General features: G+C 46.8%; 1 protein-coding gene across 4 annotated transcripts in view; it reads right to left on the bottom strand.

Moving 5' to 3' along the window:
* Positions 1–9,457: 9,457 nt before the first annotated feature.
* ARID5B (AT-rich interaction domain 5B) overlaps positions 9,458–16,267 on the bottom strand; it is a 117,946-nt gene continuing 111,136 nt past the window's right edge. For 3 of the 4 annotated variants that reach the window (XM_051801031.1, XM_051801032.1, XM_051801030.1), the window contains one exon: positions 9,460–15,757. In XM_051801031.1, coding sequence (XP_051656991.1) covers positions 13,607–15,757 — 2,151 coding nt within the window. In that variant the 3' untranslated portion in view covers positions 9,460–13,606. Of the gene's footprint in view, positions 15,758–16,267 lie in introns of all 4 variants that reach the window. The other variant, XM_051801033.1, reaches the window with a different exon arrangement.

Genomic DNA, 16,267 nt, shown 5'->3' with positions numbered 1-16,267 from the left:
TGAAATACTGAATGTGAGTAATATCCCTCCACTCTCCACCAAGTAGTCTCTTCACCACTGAGCTCTCTCTAACACAAGGGGGTTAAACACCAGGATGACTTGGATGGTACAAGCTGGGAGAAGCCCAATCACTGCAAAGCATGGCTCTTACATAATCATGTTTGTGGGCAGCTCGAGCTCATATTTGCTCAGGGTGGATCACAGAAGCTCTCCTGTGTGACATATTGCAGGATAACTGATAGAAGAGTTGGTTGTAATTGGAAGAGACAGGCTCAGATGATATCTGCACACTGAAGGTCTCAGCTTGCAGACAGAGGTCACACCTGATCTCCTCCTCGGTGTAACTACTGGTTTCAAACCTTTCTGAATAGGTTCAAAAGCCAAATCAAAATGTTACAAGTTAGTATGATCTGAAACAGAGTGTTTAAGAAGCTGCCATTCCAGTTACAGAATATAATTCAGGGGCTGTGAAGAGGAACAGTGGAGGAACAGATATTGCATCCATACTCACTTCAGATAATAATTAACCACTAACTTGAGGCTGAAATTTTAAGGTATTTGTCCTGTCTATTGTGTGCACACATGCATATGCATAAGTTTTAACGCTGCCAGCAGCCTTTTAAGGCTCACACAGTGGGACTCCAGACAGCTGGGCTTGTAAAACACAACACCCAACTTCTCCACCTGTTCCTTCTGCTCCAGGTGCACCCAACAAATTATATGTTCATCCTTTCCCCTCTTCCTACCTTCTCAACTGGGCAAGGAAAATAAAACAAAATGTCACGAGCACAACTTTTCCAATTTCTATGGGTATCTATACCAGTGTCTAGGCTGGGGGCTGCTCGCCTGGTGAGGACGGCTGTGTTGATGGAGCAATCCTCACTCAGCCAAGGGACACTGGTGCTAATTTGTGAGGTGCATCTTCTGTGCTGGTCCTTGCGCTGCACAGCAGGGAGATGTCCAGTGGTGTTCTGTCCCATTCTGGATGATCTGGCATGTGGCGATAGCTGAGGCCCTGCAGCCATCATGGCATCATGTATTCTATTGCATTGTTCCAGCAAGTACAGTTTGCTTTCGGGAGGCCAAATTAGCCCAGGCATAGCTTCTTCTTTAAAAAGTTGGTTTCAGAAAAAATAATAAAAATGAAAATTAATAACATATCCAAACTCTGCAATGCCAGAGAGAGAGAGCAGCACTGAAGTGTGGGGGTGGCACCGAGGGGAGTGGTGGCAGCAGCAGAGCACAAGGCCCATAGCCATCCCCTCCAGAGATGGAGGGGCCAGTGGATTTCTAGTCCAAGTAACCTTGTTTCTTTGTTTGAAGTATCCAGCATGCAGTTGTAATTCCTTTGTGCCTGATCCATATGGAGATGTATCCTAATTCTAATAGTGCATAACTCCCTCGGCCTTCTCTGGGATTTTCCATACACAACCTTATAAGGGCCTGTCTGAAAAGCCGAATTTGTACTGAGTTGGGAACCCCTATTACTTCCATGCTGATTTCAGTTCTTTGATCCATGTAATTCCTCTGAACAGAGGAGGGCCAATAATCGATAGGTGCTACAGACAAGCTATTTAGTGGGACTCCATCTGAAATTGGATAAATCATTTGATCTCCTTCTGCCTCCATCAATCCCATAGCAAAAGTAGCTTAGCGCTGGCTCTAAATGAAGAACAGATGCTCCTTCCGAGCACGGCTATCACACACCAGTGAGGAGGGGGATAAACAAACACATCCTCCAAAGCAGCCAGTGGAAAATACAATTGGTGGTTCCACTCTTGGAGTTGTTCCTCCATCTCCATTAGCAGCTGAAAGCAGAATATGCAGGGGAAGACAGAGGGACTGTGAGAATAATGACTGCTTTCTCAGAGAACCTCCAGGACCTGGGCAGCCAGTGGCTCAGGGCATGGTGGGTGGAGACTAAGGGGGTGTCAGGGTCTGCTGCAGCACAGGACACAGGTACTCTAAGGGGTGAAACCTGAATGCCTTTCACATCACATTTTAAGTTCCTGGGAGGAAAATCCCTTTCCCGTTGATATACATAACAACGTAGTGAATTCCCTGTCTTCTCATTCCTGCTTCAGAGGCCCTTTGCTGCAGTTCAGACTCTTCTTGTGTACCATTTTTATGTGTTTTTTACTAGTTTGGAAAAGAGTAGCATCTGCAGCTGCCTTGTCGGAGATCTGGTTTGGATCAGAAACCTGTCCACACCAAAAGAGATTCAGTTGATGTCACCCAGGTAAACTCATAATGTAGTGGGTTGTTGTCAGGCTTTATTTATTTCAAGTTTATTTTATATCATATGGGTAGTGTTTGGTGGGGCTGCAATATAATTCCAGATGGGAAAATGTAATCCACTCTTGTTCGTCTCTTGATGGAGTAGTGCCAGCTTCTCATTTTCACATCACATGAAATGGGGTTTTGTCTAATTCAAAAACTACAGTAAATGAAAAGAGAACCATTCAGCAGTTTTTACTGTACACCCCCCACTCCTGCCCTTCAGCAAGGACTAGGATTTTATTGTGTGATTGTCACGTCCTGAGACAAGATGTCCATGGTGGCAAAGCAGATGGCTGCCCAGCCACAGCATGTGTCGGCAGCCTTTTCTGGTTTTGCTGATGGGGGACACATTTTGTAAGTATTATAAGATGAACTGTTGGACAAAACACTTCACAGGGTCTTTCTCCAAAGGGCCTTTCATGATTGTTGAAGGCAGGCTGCTGGATGGGCGACACAGCCACACCTGGCTCCCAGGTCACCCATTGCTTACGACAAAGCAGATACTAATGGTATAGGATAACAGGCTACAGCTGGATATCTGGAGTCATTGTATATTAATAACCTAAAGTTAAAGCCCAAATGCACGGAGAAGCTGGTATAAAATCACCCAGCCCTCACCCTCCTCCAAGCCACTCTAACCCTGGATATGGATGGGTTATACGAGCAGGATCCTTGCTGCTGCAGATCAAGCACTAGGATGAGATTCCAGCTTCAACCTGGAAGAGGTGTTCTGTTTGCAGGGACAGAGTGGGATGGACACCTCTCATAGATGGGTATGTGACTCCAAAGTGCCTGTGTTCAATCCCAGGGCATGGCAAGAGCAGGAGCTGCTTACGCGGGAGCAGTGTGTTTCTGTGTGTGCCTGTGTATGGCAATTTGTTTGTTGGTTTCTTCCACATAAATTTTGAAACTAACAGCAACCAAAAAACCTGATAAACAATCCCAGCCACCAGGGACAGAGGAGCAGCAGTCTCAGAGGTAATTATATATTTACATTATCTATTTATACAATGAAAGTGCACATATATATTTACATAAACATAAGTATGTAAACCTATAGAGAAAAAATATAGTATCCAAACAAATACATACTTCTACATAAATTATTCTGATATATTTATTGCTTGTATTTATATGTTTATCTATATTAAAATGTATTTAACACTTCATTATATATGTTTATAACTATATATTTCTTATTGCCCACAGGCATTATGAAACCCTGCAGGGGGATGGAGAGGTGAGGCAGGTGATGCCCCCACCCCAGGGAAAGCTGAAGCACAGGAACAACCTCAGAGGCACTGGGGAACCCCCAGGGGAAGAACCACTGGAGGGAAGATGCAACATAAGCCCTCCATAAAAAGCCCAAACCCCGCTGGGCATAAAAAGCCCAAGCCCCACTGCATCCACCTCTGCCCATTGCTACCTTTGCTCACGTGGTTGAACCCCTGGTACCTGTCAAGCAGAGAGAAAAAAATATCTCCTCTAAAAATTCACCATCTCAATGTTTCACGTAAGCACTGAGAAAAACATCCATTTTATGCCCTCCAAGGAAGTTTCACAGGTAAAACAGAGAACATTAGCCTGGATATTTTCTGTCCCAGAAAAAAAGCAACCCTCTTCTCTCAATTTTGGGGGAAGAGGATGGGGCAGGGAAGCAGACAGGGATGATAATAGGGACTAGGTGGCACTTGGGCTGGAGCCATTTCTCCTGCATCACAAGAAATCAGAAGCATCAGAGATTATTTTTGTCCCTTTTTTGTAGGTCACCTTTAATAGAAATGTTAATAATGCTGTTATCTGTATATCTGAAATCTTATATGGTAGCTCTGTAATCCACTCTCTTTATCAGCCTTCTTTAATGTATAATTTAATGCTTGTATAACTATTTTGTTTGGGTATGACTCTCAGAATTATGACTAAAAAAAAAAATCTGTATGCTAGTTAAGTACTTTTTATGGAAAGTATTTCTTTCATGTTATTTTAAAACCATGGAGATGAGGGAAGTATTTTATGGACCACGGAACCTCACAGGGTAGTTAATTTCTGTTTGAGCTGGTTTCTCTGCTATTTTAAAGGATGCCATCAAGATCATTGCTATTTCTCTTGGTTGGGAGCCAACTGACTCTTCTGCAGTTGCGACACATCCTTGCACTGCATTAAAGACAGGGAAAATAGCAAACACGGGAGCTGGATGCTGCTGGGTTGAAGGCAGGAAGGAAGGTCTGCAGCCTCCAGCCTGCCCAGGGCACCCCAGGACATCCGCTCCTTGAAATTAGGCACCAAGGATGCTGCAGCTGGTGGGTAAAATCTATTTCATCTTGGGAATACGGGGGGAAAAAAGAAGATGACAACAACTCACATATCCACTGTCACCGGTCCTCATCCCAGCCATCCCGTCAGCCAGGCATGGGGGCCCAGCAGGCTGGCGCTGTCCCATGAAAGATGCTTTCTTCCCACAGGTAGCAAATGGGTCTTGGCCACGTGCATGCTGTGGGCTCAATGGGGCATGTGGGCCTTCACTGTGTGTGCCTGTGCTCAGAGTTAGAGTTCTAAAAGCAGTAATTGGGCAGTTAGCTGAGCCCTAGGTGAGCTTGGGCGATGCACTAAATATTCTGCCTTTTGTTTCATAATGAATTATTTTGTGTATCTAGAGCAAAGGGGTTTTTTTTTTTGGTCTTTTCTCTGCAGTTTGTTCCTAGCCTACTTGTAGGGGTGTGTTGAAATCTTTGCTTTTTGCTTATGAGGTCAAGTGCTTTAATCAGGAGCAAAAAAAAAATTGCGTGCTTTAGTCCCAAATTCTCTGAGTGGCTGCCAAATGTAATTAGAAACAAATGGCTTTATTCCTCATTTGAGAGCTCCACAGACACTGGCAGGGGGCAGAGGGGGAAAGCTTGCTTTGCCTGGCTGTTTTTTGGGGAGCTTGTAGACAAAAGCATTGCCAGAAAACATAAGGGAGCACTGTGAGAGGAGAGGAGTGCCCTGTGGTCCCTGCAGAAGATGGAGGGTTTGAGCAGAGGTGTGGGAGACAGTGCTGGGGAGACAAGGCACTTGTGCATGCCTCCTTTGCCAGAAGCTAAATAATTCCCCCCATTGGTACTGAAGAGTGGAGGGGCCAGCGTAGGGTGCCAGTCCAGAAAAGCCACATGGCCATCACCTTGTGTGACCACACATTCTGCTCATGCCAAGGGCCCAGCCATCCCAGTGGGAGTTGAGTGGTGTGTAGACACCGACGTGCAGGGTAATCGAGGGATTTAGCACTCCCTGGGCTTTCCATCCCAGACCAGCAGTGGCTAAACCAAACTGGGTGCACACATGATGTATAGGTTACAAGAGCCAAATTCTGCTCTGAGCAACACCATCCAGCACCTCTCACTGCAGATATCCCCTGCACCCCTGCTTCCACACACCTGGCTGCCTGTAAATTCAATGAAATTGTGTTTAGGTGTATCCATGAACCATCCATAGAACAAGAGAGGTGCAATAGTTTCATCTTCATGGCATGGGATCCCACTGTGTCCTTCAAATACCCTTTAGGACCTGGGGTGTGTGCTGGGAGCACAGCATGGCTGCCCTCCACCTTTGCTTCCTGTTCCCACTTATACAGCTCAGCCCCATCACAGCGCCTGCCTCATGGAAGGGATATGGCATTGCCTACTGGCACTGAGGCTCCCACGCCCCTGTATGGTGGCCCCAAAATAAACTGGGGCTGTTGCTCACCCCTCTGGTGTTTCCCATCATGAGGCAGCATTTGTGGTGTGCCCAAGCCCCTGGGCGTCAGGAGATGCCTGTATCAACAAACAAACAGTTTTGGCACCAAAATGGCTGAAGAGCAGCTCTTACCGGCTTGTGCAAGGTGGGAAGTTTTGTAGCATTGCATCACAGCCTGGCATTGCCTCACAGCAACCCCTCACGGCGTGGCAGCCCCTCACAGGATCACTTCATGGCAGGGCAGTTCCTCATGGCATGGCATTGTGTCATAGCATGGCAGCCCCTCACAGGATCACCTCACAGCAAGGCAGCCCCTCACGGCATGGCATGGCATCACAGCATGGCAGACCCTCACATCATCCCCTTATGGCATGGCAGCCCCTCACTGCATGGCGTCGTCTCACAGCATTTTCTCATGGCAAGGCCTCAGCATGGCATCGCCTCATGGCACAGCACTGACTGACGGCTTCATGTCACCTCACACTGTCACTTCACACATGGTGCTGCCTTGTGGCAGGGCCTGTGGCAGAGGAGGGCATGGGACAGCCTCAGCAATGGGTGGGGTGGGGGATATTTTTCCTTTCCCGACTAAATTTCAGAGCAAACTGAGGAATGTTTGCAAGTTCTGTGATTTTTTGCCCCTCTTTCTTCCTTTCTTAAAGTAGCCCCCTATGGGCTGGGCACCCTCAGCCACCTCCTTTCCCAGGAGAGCAGCCCCCACACCCAGGACAGTTTGTTAAATGCTTTGATGCTCATCACCAACACCAAGCAGCTCTGTCAAGCTCTGCCAAGCAGCTCTGTTCCCAGGAGCAGCAAGAGGAGGAGGAGGGAGTTACCAGGATTTTCCTGCCGGTGCCATGGTGTGAGAGCCAGGGAGCACGGTGCAGCACCCAAGGACAAGGCACATGTGCTGGCCCCTGGCCACCCCTCACTCCGATGAGCAGGGGGAGATCTTCACAGCTGCCACCACACAGGACTTGTGGGTCATCTGCATGAGGCATTTGTACCTGAAACATTGGTTTTTCAGCAGCCATGAAAGTGTTCATGAATTTGTCCAACCCAGTTTTGGGCATGTTTGTCCTCTGCACCCCAGCCTGATGGCCCTTGTGGAGGGTCCCATCCCCAGTGACCCATCCACCAGGACAGGGGATCCCCCCACTCAAGGCTTGGCCTGTGACCCTGGGGGTTCATTCCCCAGGTGAGCACTAGATGGAGCATCTGACATCGCGAATACTCTTTTTTTAATCATAAAGGATAAATTGAAAAGCTAAATGAAAGCACAGATTAAGCTGTATCCAGCAGCCTTCGCATCCCTGCCTGCTCGCTGGACACGTGCTGCCTGTGCAGGGGGCAGGAGGGGACACTGCCTGGCCACGGCAATAGCTTTCTCCGGCAGGAATGCAAACCTACAGCACCCACAGGTCCAGGCACACATGAGGGAGGTTGAGGATGCTTTGGGGAACACTGCTTTTCTCAAGGCCATCCAGCCCTGCCATGTTTCTCTTAATCTGTAGAGGCAATATGTACCCATAGCATCTCAGTTGTGAGCGTGCTCAAATTGGGGATGGCAAACATACAGGCTCTGTTGGTTTTGCTTTGAGAAGAGCAAAAGGTGTCTGACTGATATTCCTGGAAAGCCTGTGGGCGAGCACTGCATTTCCCAGAGCAATTACTGTGCCAGTGAGGATTACCAGTGATGTCTGTGCGTGATCAGCTCCTCCTAGCACCAGCAACTTTCCTAGAAAATGTTCCTGAAATATTCTGGAGCAGAGAGATCTCTGGTGAGGCAGAGATGGAGAGGAAGGGCCCCATTCCCAACAGGTTGGCATCACCAGGGGGTTACAATTGGCCCCAAAATGCTGCCAGGCGATGCAGCTACTGCTGAGCCACACCCCACAAGAGCCATCCAGGGCAGGGGGATCCTGCTCCAGGACCTCCATCCACTTTCAGCCCTCTGTGCCCTGCCTGCTTGTGCCAGACTTGTGAAGGTCCTGCAAGGTCCTCAAAGAGTGTGTGCAGCAGGCACACAGCTACCATAGCCCAGAAACCAGAGGAATCCAGAATCACTGCTCCTATTCCTCCTGCAAGTAGCCCGGCACAGGGCACTGCTCTGCAGTTACAGAAAGGTGAGACAGCAAGGGACAGAACTAAGAGCTCTCAGCCAGGAGAACTAAACTGCAGCCAGCAACACCACATTGTGCACTTCTGCTTTGCTTCAGCTCCCCTGAAACTGCTGCTGGCAGATGAATTGAAAAATTGGTGTCACCAGGTGACAAACCCCTTGTCCACAGCAAGCCAGCAGCACAGCATCCGTTGTCCTCTCTCAGGTCACTGGACATTTCCCTCTCAAACCCCAAAGCGGTCTCAAGTCCCTAATATAGTGGCAAACTCTTCTTGAGTGTAGTTCCGCCCTCTGCAGACCCCACCAGCCCATAGTGGGGTGTGCTGAGCCCTGAGGAGGTGCCCCTGTTGCCCTGCAAGCACAGAGGGTGTTGTTAACATAGACTACTTCACTCCAATGCTTGCACATGTGTGTGGGTGCACTGACACCCAAGTAACCCCAACAAACTCATTGGGATGTGCCCAGCCCAGCCAAGGGATGATGCTGTGACCCCCTCAGTGCCACTCACAGGCCAGGCTCATCTGGGTATAAAAAGCTCCTGGGGTCATTTTCCTAGTCACACTCTGTGGTGTGGGTAGGGCAGCTCAATGGGCACCCCCAGCACAGCAGGAACAGGCAGCGTTAGTTTACATTAATCCACAGATTAGGAAGGGCTAAGAAGCAAGGAAGCAAGCAGCATTGAAAACCAAGTTACTTTGGCCATCTCTGCATCTCCTGTAAAAGCTGGCATCCACTGCCTTCAGGTGATCACCAGCTGACAGCGTTTTCAACATGAAAAGAAGAAAACACCTCAGCTTGGCAAAGAGAGAAGTGGATGGGGCAAAAGGTTTGCGAGATGGTCCCATCTTCTCCCATAGCTTCATATGTGGCATAATTATTTACTGTTTCTCACAATACAAGAATAAACACGATCAATGGAAACGAAAATGCAGCAGGTTAAACCAGAAGGTTTATTCTGCCTGCTCATACACAGTGCATACTGTACAGCCCCCAGGGCCACCCATGGCCTCAGCTTCTCGAACCCCAGGGGTGGGGGAGGCTTCTCTGCTGCACACCTGCTCCAGAACCACAAACTTAACCCACTTAACTTAATGGGGGATTCGCCTGTCCCACTGCGAAACCGCACTGAGCAAGGGCAGTACCCAATCCTGACCCACACCCACCCAAACGATTTTCCCATCTGCGGAAACCAGGAGTTTAACAGCATTCGCTGTGCTAATACAAAAGGCCGCCAGGTTTATGGGGGCTTTTTGGACCTGTGAAGGAATACAGTAAAAATTAAGTTTATTTGGTGGTTGTTTAGCGTCATCAGCAAAATTACTAGTTAGCATCAGACTCCAATATCTTACCCATGGTTGAGCTGGGAAGACGTGGGGGCAATTTTCAGGTCCCAGCTCCCAGGCCTCCAGTATTGGTGGAAAAAATCCTGCTCTGAGATGCAAACACAGCAAATTTGGTAGTGGAGCTACTGGCTAAGCATGGATGTTAAGCCCTCAAAAGCTATTCCTACAGTCAGCCTGATCACAGCCACACTTTAATGTAAGCACATTGCAAAAATAGAGGGGCACTGACTGAAGATCTTGTCTCTTCCTCTTTTGGGAAATTGCAAACTTCCATTTCTTTAATCTAATCATTTGCAGGAGGAGATACCTTCTCTAGTAAAGCCAATATAAGAGGGCTGAAAGGTCAGATGGGATAATATGTAATCCATCGCGATAAGGGCTGTTTACAGAATTATTAATCAAACACAAAAGGGAACAGATAGTAACATTTTTTATTAAATATTACAGTGGATCAAAAAGTACAAAATATCTTTTGCCTGCTATGTGATTGGGAAACTATTGGCACATAATACAGTATCAAAAGCATTAATAAGTACAATTTGGAAAACATACAAAAATTGAGTGTTTATAGTTGGCTCAGCTTTATTTCTGGTAGTGTTTAAACTAACGCAAAGGTTACTCAATAACCTTTTAAATGGGAAACTATATAATATTACTGGGCCATTTTTGTATATACAAATCATCACCTTACAGAGCATATAGGCTACATAACTTGAATCACAAAAAGTATACAATATTTACAACAAAAGAAAGTTAAAAAAGTATAAACAGCTAGTAGATTATGCTGCCATTGTTAGAACATATTTAAAACTGCGGGGCTGGGGGGAGAGGGGAGAAGGAGGAGGAAGAGAACGAGTGAAATATCAACCACGTGTACAGCAAACACCGCCGGCAGCACCCACGGCAGCGCTGCCAATGCTGCCCGCCTCACACCAGCGCAGGCAGTCCCACTGCTCACCAAAATCACCAAATACCAGGTGTGACCTCACTGACCGCTGCAAAGTGAGAGAGCAGGCGAGGAGGGTGAGGGACCCCAGAGGTGTCTCTGGAGGTGGCAGCCCCACGTCCCCCCAAACGGGGCAAACCTGCTGGCAGAGGCAGCATAGCACTTGCCTCCTGCTCCAGTAGCTGCCAAGCCAATTCTCTGCAGCTGAGACAAATGACTCCCCAGGCACGGACCCACCCAGTGAGCTTCTCACACCAGGCCAGCTCACAGCTGCGATGGAACTGCTGCAAACCGCCAGCCTGCTCCCACTCAGCCTGGCCAGGGGTACGGATTGCACCAGGAATTGGGCCCTACTTTGCACACGCTTCATGAAGCTCGGCTTACAGCATGGCCAGAAGCTACACACAAGCTGTTTGTTGCTGGGCCTTTTCCTTTGGATCTCACAACCTTCAGCATCCCTAATGCATCCTGGACATAGTGCGTTTGAATTGCAACATTTCTTGGAACTGGGTACTAGTAAATAGATTTATGACTCTATTGCCAATTAGGTTCGGCAGTTTCCTTTACAAACCTACCAATAACAATGGTCTGATTGCACAAAGAAAGGCTTGTGCAATTTCATTCAATAATAAGGCCCCTTGAACTCAAACAATGCAAACAAAGCCCCATTTAAGACATCAAGGAAAAAAAAAAAGACTTTTCAGCCAATAGAGAATTCAACAGTCTGTTGAAAGATTTCCAAGATTTCTGTTAAGAGTTCTTAAACAAATAATGCACCGCTTCTGTTGGGGGTTTATGCTACCATTTCTTTTTCTTTGCCCTGACGTTTTGCCCAGTATATTATGAGCTTCCCCAGCCAACAGTGGCCAGTCTCCTCGTGGGGCAAGCGAGGAGCCTTCCTCCCCTCTCCCTGTCCCCCAGCTCTGCGTTGCCTCAGCACGGCTCCAAAAAGGCTACCAGCAAACTCCAATGGGACATAACCAAAAGGGACACTGGACACTTTGCATAAACAAATGCACAACTCCAGGACACACAACTTAACCAAAACAAGGAGAAGCATTTGCTTTGCCAAACACACGACAAGGTTCTGTTTGCATTTGCTGTAGATTTTTATATTCTCTCCCCTTTCCCCCCGCCCTCCTCCCCCCCATCCCCAAACCCCTGATTCTTACGTGATTCAGATCTAGTGCAACTTTACTAGAGATGTCCTCCACACTGTGGCCTCTGCCTGGATGAGCCTGCAGTTCTGTTTCCTGTACGACTTCTGGAGCAGCAGGATGCTCTACACTGGCACATCCATGTTCTAAGTTCTACTAGTCTGTTTATCAATCAAATATAGTTTTACCACAGGAATATAAAGTATTTAATTGAAGAAGCTGGATTTTTAACAGTAGATTAGTATATTATTCTGGTTTCCACCTTTGGATATTATGTATGATACATTATATATTGTATTTGGCTTCATATCAAGGGAAAATTTAACGACATGCCTAGCATGCAAAGCGTTTCTTAGTAGTTCCCATTTTTCTTTTCGTATTGATTACGCTGTCTTTGAACAGTAACTGAGATGGTTTGAATCACAACCAATTTTCACATTGTATAAAGCCTCCAAGTCACACTTCACTTTACTGATGTCTGTGCTCAGCTGCGTGGTGGTGACGTCCCGCAGAGTGAATATACATCCATAGGAAGCTCTTTCATCAGGAAAACCCAGCTCCTCCATGCCCAGGCTTTCCCCCTGTGAAAGGATGCCCAGGGAGAGGCCGAGATCCTTGTGGGAGTGTGGAAGGACCACCCTGACCACTGCATGGAACCCCCTACCCATCCTACCAAGCCCAGCCTGCTTGTGAGGCACAGGACCCAACCCGTAAGCCTCTGATTCGAATCCGCACTGGCTCCTCTCACAATTTCTGAAATTCTCGACATTCTCGCAAATCACAAATCCGTTTTCTGCACTCCTTTGTCATCCAGAAGCTTGTGCCAGGGAGGTTTTGTTTCTCTGGTAGGCAGGAAGGTTTCACAGCCTAGGTAAGGTTAAGTACAATGCTTGACAAATTCACGGACCACGATACAGGAAAGCAAAGCTCAGTGGGAGGTGAGGAATGGCGTGGGAGCCATCGCAACAACGGGAGGAGGGCGAGAGGTGCTCAGCACCTCGCAGGGGTGGGCTGTGGGGAAAGGAACCTTTTTCTCATCCTTGCACCATAACATCACCTACAGTATGTTTATAACCATTAAGATTAATCTGAGCCAGTTGCTTCAGTTTGTAAACAGTAAATGTTACCACAAAAACGAAACAAAAACGCTGCTCAAAAGTATAAAGAAACTGGAAAAATTACAAACACATAATAAAAAAAAAAAAAATTAGGACAGCCACAGCCTTTAAAAAAGTTGTAGATAAAATGATACTGTTTAATTTAAAAAAAAAAAAGAACCCAAAACAAAAAAACAAACATAAAGAGTACAGAATATACTGGACAAACGAAACTATATAAATTATTGTGACCAAATGTGACACTGGTAGTTTACGAAGTGGATATGTACAGTCAAATAAAACAGTGTTTACCCTTCTGTTCTAATAGTGTTAAAATGAAAAAATCTATTGCCATTTTACTATACATTGCATTGATTGAATCTTTAAAAGTCAGGAAAAAGTTACCCCAAAAAGCACATCCACTGATTGTACAGATTCTCGGCCCGTTTCTCCTTTCCAGGTTCATCTCAAGTCCTTGACTCATTGGCAACAATGCACAGCCTCTGGTCCTTGGCTCAGTGAAAGGCAAATGCAGCCCTCACCAGGGTTTCAGTGAGCTCAGGACTGGGCATGTGTTTCCACGGCTCCCTTTGAACATCTGCTCTTACCATGTTCAAGTCCTTTCAGAAAACATATACGCAAAATTAAATGATTTTTTTCTTTCTTTTTTTTTTTTCCTGTTTTTCTTTTTTTTTTTTTTTTTTTTTTCTGTTTGGTTTTCTTTTTTGTGGGGGCAGGGATAAGGGGTGGGGGGGCTGATGTGGGAGCCAGAATTAAAGAAGCAGTCCTGTCTCCATCAAAACTCCGAAGTGCTCCTCTTGGTGGGATATGACTGCATCCTGGTTGACAAAAATACAGATCGCTAAATCTGTGAGACATCATCGTCACAGGGGGAGGAATGTCTCTAACTGAACTTTTCTCCTCAGACCTCTTCTTGTGAGTGAGGGGGTTTACAGTTTTGTGCTGGGATGTACAGAGGATAGTTGGGAAGGTGGGAACGCAGCTTGAGGGTTTATAGCAGCTAAAGGATAAATGCTGTTATGCAAAAGGTCACCATAGGAACTTCCTACAGGTGTTGCTGCAGTTAAGTGTCTGTACAGTTGCTGGGAGTTTGCTGGGGATGTGAGGAATTGTCTCTGCACCATGAAGGAGTGAAGAGCCAAAGGCTGCATTAGTGGGGAGAGCACGGTCTGGTTTTTCAAGTACTGCAGGGGATGAGAATACCCGGGTGGGAGGCGATTGTTGAGCCCTGTGCACAGGCTTCCTGGATACAAACCTGGGAAGATGGGGGCTGAGAGGGGAAATTTGTGGCTTTCCAGCATGTTGCCAGAATGGAGGCCATGCACTGGCTTGCTGCCTTCCCCCTCTGGGTCAGGAACCTTGTCTTTCACTGGGGTCTCCTTTGGTAAGTGCAGAGGAGAGACAGCTCGGATTTTTTTTTCAGAAATGACTTTGTCCAAATCCTCCAGGCTCCGTTTCAAAGGCCGGGCAGCCCCCATGTTTTGTGGGCTCGTTCTGCGGCTGATGATAGGATGTACCATCCCCTCCATCTTCCTCAAGTTCTCCAGCCTCTGGGCCTGCTGCTTCCCAGACCTATGGAGCAACTCGCTGTGTTTTTTTGGGACTGTCATGGCCATGGGGGACACGCGGCAAGCTTTGGGGTTACAGTCTAGGCTCACTGCCTGGCTGCTCGCAGCCTGGAACCCGGAGATACCTTTGCACTCTTGCTGGGCCATGGATGAATGAGGGAGGCTGGAGCCTGGAGCCTTTGCAGTCTGTTTGTGTATGCTCTTTGGAAGACTCAAATCTGTTGGCTGATCATCTGAAGAGGCCTCCACCGCTGCCTTTTTTTCTTGCTGATGCAAAGATGGGCGATAATTTAAATTTAGTTTTTCCTGGTGTTTGTGTTGAGTAAAAGTAGAAATATTTTCAGACTCTCTGAACATGTCCCGGGGGAGGTACTTTGATGTCTGTTCATTATTAAGGTGGTGTTCTGTGTGCCTATAAAGGCTGTGTAGATGAGGTGATGAATAAAAATCTGCCAAGAAAGTGGGCACATGGGAGTGCTGCAGTGCCCTTTTCTCACTCATTTTATCTTTGCAGTCCTGGATATCTGACTTCGGTACGTATGACTCGGCAAGAGAACTGAGGTGATGTTTTGAAAAATCACAGCGCTGAGGATCTGGTTTACTTAGCATGTCATGTTTAAAAACATCATTAATTGATTTCCTTTCCTCCTTGGTTTTAAAACTCTGTACATGTTGTATGACTGAAGGCCTATTAATTGCTACAGGATCAGAATTAGGGGTACGGGGACCTTGTGATATGCCTGAGGACAGTTCATCTCTGCTGTTGAGTTTCTTTTTGCTGATCAAAGGCGGAGGAGAACCGTAAGGATAACTACATGACAGCGCTGCCCCGCTGACCTGTGACAGCAGCTTCTTCTTTGCCAGGGGTGACATGATGCCTGGATTACCCTTGGAGTACAGCAGTGGTGTGTAACCGAAAGTGGAGTCATCATTCATGGACCCAGGCAGTTCCTTTTCCTTGAACATGTCGAAGTTCTGCACCACCAGTACTTTGGGCGTTTGCTTTAGTGCATTGTGGATATCCTCGTTTCCCAGCTGGTCCACTTTCACCGTGCAGTTTGCGATGTAATCGGCCATCTCTGGCAATTTCTCGTCTTCCATGTCACTCTGAGTGGGCAGGTGGACTGGGAAAGCTGTGAAGGGCATTTCTGGAGGTTCGCTTTCCAAGCTGTCAGTAAAAGCTTTGTGTAGTCTTTGTTCAGGCTTTGTGTCTTCCGGGGCATCTGCTGGGGGGTGCAATTGCTTTGTGACAGTGGCATCCAGCACGGTGTCTTCTTCTGGGGGCACAGATATACTTGAGAAAGAGGAGGAGTGCTGAGCCTCCTCCTTGGCTTTCTCACTGTTGGTGCTGTTTTCTGCCAGGTCTGTCTTTTCCAGAGGCAGTGTTCGAGCTGTTTCTGGTAAAAGAGGTGGAGGGCCTTGCATGGGTTGTTTTGTCTCTCCCACTGCAGTGTGTTCGGGGAAGTTTTTCTGGTCTGTTGATTCTTGATCCTTCTCTTGTTCTGATGAAACCTAATAAAATGATTCAACAGACAGTAATAAGAATGCAGTACATTTCAGCAGACTGTAAGATTATACACAGTATACTGTTGGCTATTTCTAGAGAAGGATGTGCCAATCACCTTTCTGGAACATTCACGTGTTGGATCAAACAAAGAGAAGAATCCCCTGGAAATATTAGGAAATACACCATCCTTGCCAGGGTTACAATAAAGCATTTCAAAACAGCAGATATTTGTAACCTGACGAGAGGCACTGGTGGTTTGACCAGATAGCTAAATGCTGAGGTTATACACTTTTAAAATTAATTAGGCAAATGCAGGAGAGCAGATTTCATAACACAAATGATAAGGCTATAGAAATTTCTCCTGGTAGCCAACTTCATCTAAGAAAATGACACAATTCCCATGTTTTTTCTTACTTAAAGTCTCTCTAGCATAGCTATCTTAAAAATTCAGTGATCACAGAGGAGATCATTCACACCCACTTCTGCATTAAAGTGTGAAAATGATAGAAATGGCA

This window comes from Manacus candei, unplaced genomic scaffold (assembly GCF_025592945.1).
Source record: "Manacus candei isolate 608988 ecotype Guabito, Panama unplaced genomic scaffold, ASM2559294v1 h1tg000050l, whole genome shotgun sequence".
NCBI classification, from domain to species: domain Eukaryota; kingdom Metazoa; phylum Chordata; class Aves; order Passeriformes; family Pipridae; genus Manacus; species Manacus candei.
This window is presented reverse-complemented; position numbering and strand designations above follow the sequence as displayed.